We start from the raw sequence: 7357 nt of genomic DNA on the forward strand, positions 1-7357 counted from the left end.
CTCCCCTCTTACGCTCTCCTCTCCTCCCCTCTTACGCTCTCTTCTTTCCTCTCTTCCTCTGTCTTACATGCTCTCTCCTTTCCTCTCCTCTTACGCTCTCTTCTTTCCTCTCTTCCTCTGTCTTACATGCTCTCTCCTTTCCTCTCTTCCTCTGTCTTACATGCTCTCTCCTTTCCTCTCCTCTTACGCTCTCCTTTCCTCTCCTCTTACGCTCTCTTCTTTCCTCTCTTCCTCTGTCTTACATGCTCTCTCCTTTCCTCTCCTCTTACGCTCTCCTTTCCTCTCCTCTTACGCTCTCTTCTTTCCTCTCTTCCTCTGTCTTACATGCTCTCTCCTTTCCTCTCCTCTTACGCTCTCTTCTTTCCTCTCTTCCTCTGTCTTACATGCTCTTTCCTCTCCTCTTATGCTCTCTTCTTTCCTCTCTTCCTCTGTCTTACATGCTCTCTCCTTTCCTCTCCTCTTACGCTCTCTCCTTTCCTCTCCTCTTACGCTCTCTTCTTTCCTCTCTTCCTCTGTCTTACATGGTCTCTCCTTTCCTCTCCTCTTACGCTCTCCTTTCCTCTCCTCTTACGCTCTCCTTTCCTCTCCTCTTACGCTCTCCTTTCCTCTCCTCTTACGCTCTCCTTTCCTCTCCTCTTACGCTCTCTTCTTTCCTCTCTTCCTCTGTCTTACATGCTCTCTCCTTTCCTCTCCTCTTACGCTCTCTCCTTTCCTCTCTTCCTCTGTCTTACATGCTCTCTCCTTTCCTCTCCTCTTACGCTCTCCTTTCCTCTCCTCTTACGCTCTCTTTTTTCCTCTCTTCCTCTGTCTTACATGCTCTCTCCTTTCCTCTCCTCTTACGCTCTCTTCTTTCCTCTCTTCCTCTGTCTTACATGCTCTCTCCTTTCCTCTCCTCTTACGCTCTCTTCTTTCCTCTCTTCCTCTCTCCTTTCCTCTCTTCCTCTGTCTTACATGCTCTCTCCTTTCCTCTCCTCTTACGCTCTCCTTTCCTCTCCTCTTACGCTCTCTTTTTCCTTTCCTCTCTTCCTCTGTCTTACATGCTCTCTCCTTTCCTCTCCTCTTACGCTCTCTCCTTTCCTCTCCTCTTACGCTCTCTTCTTTCCTCTCTTCCTCTGTCTTACATGGTCTCTCCTTTCCTCTCCTCTTACGCTCTCCTTTCCTCTCCTCTTACGCTCTCCTTTCCTCTCCTCTTACGCTCTCTTCTTTCCTCTCTTCCTCTGTCTTACATGCTCTCTCCTTTCCTCTCCTCTTACGCTCTCTCCTTTCCTCTCTTCCTCTGTCTTACATGCTCTCTCCTTTCCTCTCCTCTTACGCTCTCCTTTCCTCTCCTCTTACGCTCTCTTTTTTCCTCTCTTCCTCTGTCTTACATGCTCTCTCCTTTCCTCTCCTCTTACGCTCTCTTCTTTCCTCTCTTCCTCTGTCTTACATGCTCTCTCCTTTCCTCTCCTCTTACGCTCTCTCCTTTCCTCTCTTCCTCTGTCTTACATGCTCTCTCCTTTCCTCTCCTCTTACGCTCTCTCCTTTCCTCTCCTCTTACGCTCTCTTCTTTCCTCTCTTCCTCTGTCTTACATGCTCTCTCCTTTCCTCTCCTCTTACGCTCTCTCCTTTCCTCTCTTCCTCTGTCTTACATGCTCTCTCCTTTCCTCTCCTCTTACGCTCTCTCCTTTCCTCTCCTCTTACGCTCTCTTCTTTCCTCTCTTCCTCTGTCTTACATGCTCTCTCCTTTCCTCTCCTCTTACGCTCTCTCCTTTCCTCTCTTCCTCTGTCTTACATGCTCTCTCCTTTCCTCTCCTCTTACGCTCTCTCCTTTCCTCTCCTCTTACGCTCTCTTCTTTCCTCTCTTCCTCTGTCTTACATGCTCTCTCCTTTCCTCTCCTCTTACGCTCTCTCCTTTCCTCTCTTCCTCTGTCTTCCTTGAATTACACCTGATTTTTAAAAAGACAACTGATTAACTCTGTCTGGACACTTCAGAAAAATAAATACTCTGTGCCTTGTAAAATCACAGCTCTAGCGCGTTGACTGAGGTCACAGACACAGGCATTTCTTTAAAATCTCAATTAAAACAAAGCGATTTGAAATCAAATGTTATTCATCACATACCCAGTTTAGACTAGAGTGGTGATGTCTAGAATGTCTCCTCCAACCCTTAAACACAGTGTTTTAATGGGATAAGAGTCTACCCATCTCCTGACTAAATTGTAAATGACTGCGATGTAAGTGACTGCGATGTAAGTGACTGCGATGTAAGTGACTGCGATGTAAGTGACTGCGATGTAAGTGACTGCGATGTAAGTGACTGCGATGTAAGTGACTGCGATGTAAGTGACTGCGATGTAAGTGACTGCGATGTAAGTGACTGCGATGTAAATGTGTGGTAATTAAGTGCTGCTCTCGGTCTCCCCCTCCAGGCCATTGATAAGTACTGCAGGGTCAGCGGTGGGTTCTCTGGGGTCAAGGACGTCTACTCGTCCAACCCAACCTACGACGATGTCCAGCAGAGCTTCTTCCTGGCCGAGACGCTCAAGTAAGTCTTCCTCCATTTGCTGCTCCTTTACTGCTCCTCTGTATTCTGTTCATTCACATCCAGTTGGTATGAAATGGGGATGTCCTGGCAGCCCCCAGAATGCACTGGAACTGTGTGCTCTGCTCCCCCCTGCTGGTCGCTCTGCTTGTTTTTGTTCACAAATACTACTACAGCACTGATGAACAGAATGTAGCAGCTGAATATTGTCTGCTCTCCCTTCTCTTTCCCTCCTTCTCTCTTCTCCAGGTATCTGTACCTGTTGTTCTCCAGTGATGACCTGATGCCTTTGGAGAGCTGGGTGTTCAACACGGAGGCCCACCCCCTGCCGGTACTGCACCTGGCCAACCTCACCCTCCCAGGGAGCCAGGCCCAGCGGTAGAGACCAGTGGCCCTGCCTGCCTCCATCTCTCTCTCTCACTGCTACAGACTGCAGAAGGAGAGCGCTCAGACCACTGCAGAGTGGAGGTCACTGAAACAATAGCCTTTCTCACTCGCTCTCCTTTCATTCTCTGGCTCGTACTCTTTCTATAGCTCTCTATGCTTTTCGTCAGGATGGAGGGTGCGTTCGACTTTTGTGATTGGCTGGGAAGTCCTCCTATTCGTCGTTACTTTTTTGTTGAAACACAGAGCCACAATCAGGAAACTTGATTTGTTTTGGCCAAACTGTCTCTTAATGGACGCACACAGGAGCAAGACAGTGTCAGAACAAACAGACAGATGGACCTTCCTCTGAAGGGATGTGTATGTTTCAGACAGACCGACAGACTGACAGTCAAACCGAAGACTGGGATCTATGGGGTTTGTTTTCTTGTGTCATTTTGTGTCCTGGATGCTGATTGGCGGGGACACGACCGTCCTAGTCCTTCTGCCATTTCCTGTTCACTGTCTTACTCTGAACTTTGACCTGGAACTGTATCAGTGTCACTTTGTGGATGGGAGCAACGGCTTCATGCCTACCCTTCTGGAACCTTTGAAAAGTGGACCGGGGATATGGAACTATTTTCAATATCATTCTCTATGCTACATTCTGCCGTTTCTGTATACTTTCTGCTCTTTCTGTCACTCTCTCTCTCCCTCTGTATCGCCCTCTCCTTCCACCTCTTATGATTAGCAGCTGACGTAGCTTAACCTGGCCTCATGTTGTTGCTGCTATTCAACCGATGCTGTATCTCTACCTCGTCTTACCACACCATTCCAACTCCCTCCATCTTCTTTTTCTTGTCATTCTTCACTTCTCCAATCACGCCTTTCTAGCCTGGTAAACTTCCGTTCCTGTCTTTTCCATAAATCACTACCACTCCACAGGCAGATTGGGACAAGGCTTGTTTTGGTAGTGTTTTCTGTCTGCTGATTAAATGGCCCCTATAGATAAATTGTTATGCACTTTGTTGTTTGTATTACTAAGAGGGAAAAGAGTTACACCACTGTCGGAGCTGAAGACACAAAGCCCTCCATTTATAATCCCTGTGTCTTTAACATGGACCCATAGTGTTGCACTGCCACTGATGGGTTGGGCCTGGAGTTGTTACTCTTCAGGAACAACTCCTCACCCTGCTGATAGGATTCTACCCAAACTGTTTCTTCTTCTTATCCTAATCACCACTCGCAAATTAGGACTTGGCCTCAGTCACCTGTGCAATGAGTGTATGTTGAATGTTATGCCATTCATTCTCTATGGACTTGTGTGTTCTAAATGGATCTATTGAGTTTTGTATGAATGTGGTTTCTGCAACAGCAGATGGAACGCAAGGAAGTCTGCTGCGTTCAGTAATGAATCTGTGATTGGTGTGTGGATGTGGAGGGGAGGGGAATGGTTTAGGGGGCTGAAGGTAACACTAGGAAATAGAAGGGTACCCTGAAAGAAAAAACATTTTTGTTGGACCTATACATTTATTTAAAGCCTTATCAAGTGTTACTATGTGATGCCTTTCACCAATACTGTGCTTTTTCATTATATTTTTTTTACAAAAAGTTATTCATACACTAGTTCCTTCTCTATAAAGCCACCCTGTTGTCCCTCTAGCAGAGCCACCCTGCTATCCCTCTAGCAGAGCCACCCTGCTATCCCTCTAGCAGAGCCACCCTGCTGTCCCTCTAGCAGAGCCACCCTGCTGTCCCTCTAGCAGAGCCACCCTGTTGTCCCTCTAGCAGAGCCACCCTGTTGTCCCTCTAGCAGAGCCACCCTGTTGTCCCTCTAGCAGAGCCACCCTGTTGTCCCTCTAGCAGAGCCACCCTGTTGTCCCTCTAGCAGAGCCACCCTGTTGTCCCTCTAGCAGAGCCACCCTGCTGTCCTCTAGCACCCACCCTGTCCCTCTAGCAGAGCCACCCTGTTGTCCCTCTAGCAGAGCCACCCTGTTGTCCCTCTAGCAGAGCCACCCTGTTGTCCCTCTAGCAGAGCCACCCTGCTGTCCCTCTAGCAGAGCCACCCTGCTGTAGCAGAGCCACCCTGTTGTCCCTCTAGCAGAGCCACCCTGTTGTCCCTCTAGCAGAGCCACCCTGTTGTCCCTCTAGCAGAGCCACCCTGTTGTCCCTCTAGCAGAGCCACCCTGCTGTCCCTCTAGCAGAGCCACCCTGCTGTCCCTCTAGCAGAGCCACCCTGCTGTCCCTCTAGCAGAGCCACCCTGCTGTCCCTCTAGCAGAGCCACCCTGCTGTCCCTCTAGCAGAGCCACCCTGCTGTCCCTATAGCAGAGACACGATGATGATGGGCTGATTACAGAACCACTCACCTTGCCAATCAATAAAGCCATACAATGTGTGTCTCTGTTTAGCTAATTGGTAGGTTTCTGTCACTCATTTCTCATGTGTTAACTGAGTACCACCTGTCCCACCATCTCACCATTCCTTTTTCCTCTGCCTCTTTTTACTCTGTTACACCCTTTCTACTCCTTCATATCCCTAGAATGTTCTATTTGTCTCTTTCTCCCCAGCTATCCCTCCCCCTGTCCCCAGCTCAGTGTCTCCGTCTCGTGGTGGAGGCAGTAGCAGCAGCCTACTGGTGTAGAACGTTATGAAGTATATGTATCACTGTTCGCCCCCCTGCCCCCACCTTGCTCTCTAACATTACTGCGTTCTGTCTGGGGAGGAAGCCCAGGCCTTTGGCGCTGTCAGTCGCCGTGAGGATGTTGATTTTGAAGGAAAAAAAGTGTTCTGTATTTGTATTTTTACTGAACAAATAAAGACATGTAAATATGTTTAAATGAGACACAAATTCAATAAAGATGTTCTGAAAAGTGAACAGAATAACTAAAACGGTGTATTGGTGATGTTTGTTACCTGTTGTTCATTCTGTTCCCGTAACTAATGAGGTTTACATGTAGGTGTTAGCTTGTGGTGTTCAGCACCTCTTTTACTGTACCTCTTTATAGAAGGTGAAGCCGTCTTCTCTTTCAGCTCCTGTCCTGAGGGGGCAGCCTTGCTTAACAAAACATCAATTCAACAGCTAAGGCTTAACAATAAGGTTTCATTGATTTCACAGATTCATCCTATTTCAGATGTTCAACACCAAGACTTTGATATGATGCTCTGCAGAGATCACTGGTTGGTGTTATAATTCCAGTCCCAAAAGATGAGCACACTTGTGTTCTGTCTCGTGGTGCCGCCAGGGAATTACAGTTCCACAGTTCAATTCTTTATAAGAGAACTCCTGCACACATCATCTTATCATCTCTACACGTTTAGTGTATTGTCTGAGGACGTTGAGTTCTGGGACCTTTTTGCCCCAGTCTTTTTGTCCTGCTCTCCACGTTATCTTAGTAGGAAGACCTACAGTTACAGGGAACAGGTATTTCACAGCCCTGGCATGCAGCCTCTGCCTACAAAACCACGGCATGTCACACTGCCCCCTCTCTTCCTCCTGCTTTCTGACGGATGTCTGCTTGGCGCCACTACACTCAACCACCCCTGTTGTTCAAAGCCTAGATTAAGTAATCATGACATGACCGATGTCATGACAACTGGTGTCGATGGAAGACAAGTGATTATACTATTTAATTGAGTCATACAATGTCAGTGCAGATAGTCCCAATGTAGATGTTCGTTTCTGTTCAGATTAGTGATTTTAGCAGTTCAGTAATGTTTCCTACAATGATTTTGTTCAGCCTCTGTCCAGATCGGGATGGCGGACTCTCCTGCTCTCATCCACCCCTCATCAGTCTTATCAGTTTTAGTGACAGGCTGACAGGCCAGGATGGATAGACAGAGCAGGGCCTGACCACCTAACATCTATCTGACCTGAGGAGAACCCTTATGTCAGACGGTTTCCAGATTAGGACCTTCAGACACACAGGCTGCATCTCAATGGTCTAAAATGCCTTCCACTCTTCATCTGCACTGATCTGAAAGGACAGGTGGAGGCACTATGGCGTTTTAAACTGTCGCTTCGCCTCCGCCTGTCCAGTAGAAGAAACAAAGCCACTTAAAGTTGAGATGCACCCACTACAGACATACCGGTAACATCACTGCATTTACAAATGGCCAGAAAGGACTGGCAATAATACAGCATAGCAAAACACATTAGTAAATCAACTATTCACCTCGTCTTTGTTCCTGGAAAGCATTTCCATTATGTTCGAAGGATCTGTTGGACTGATGTGCTCCTGAAGAAGGAGGAGTCGGATGTGGGTAATAAAAAAGCATGTGAAAATATTTGGACATTGATTTCTATTGCTGGTTATTTTCCCACATCAGTCCAACAGATTCTCCACAAAATGTCATAGGTTTATTTGAAATATTTGTGTTGTCCAGTCCTGCTCCTCTAGGCTGCTTCATCTGCACACACCCTGGAGTGGAGCATGGGGTAGTGTGTGTGTGTGTGTGGAGGAACAGGACAGGTC

The 7357-nt window shown here is 47.5% G+C and overlaps 1 protein-coding gene across 4 annotated transcripts in view; it reads left to right on the plus strand.

The window, feature by feature from the left end:
* The window catches only part of LOC118366814 (mannosyl-oligosaccharide 1,2-alpha-mannosidase IB), a 111947-nt gene extending 107137 nt beyond the window's left edge, over positions 1–4810 (plus strand). For all 4 annotated transcript variants that reach the window (XM_035749529.2, XM_035749530.2, XM_035749531.2 and 1 more), the window contains 2 exons: positions 2409–2524; positions 2771–4810. In XM_035749529.2, coding sequence (XP_035605422.1) covers positions 2409–2524; positions 2771–2903 — 249 coding nt within the window. In that variant the 3' untranslated portion in view covers positions 2904–4810. The remainder of the gene's footprint in view (positions 1–2408; positions 2525–2770) is intronic.
* Positions 4811–7357: the final 2547 nt, after the last annotated feature.

This window comes from Oncorhynchus keta, chromosome 34 (assembly GCF_023373465.1).
Source record: "Oncorhynchus keta strain PuntledgeMale-10-30-2019 chromosome 34, Oket_V2, whole genome shotgun sequence".
In the NCBI taxonomy this organism is placed as follows: Eukaryota; Metazoa; Chordata; class Actinopteri; order Salmoniformes; family Salmonidae; genus Oncorhynchus; species Oncorhynchus keta.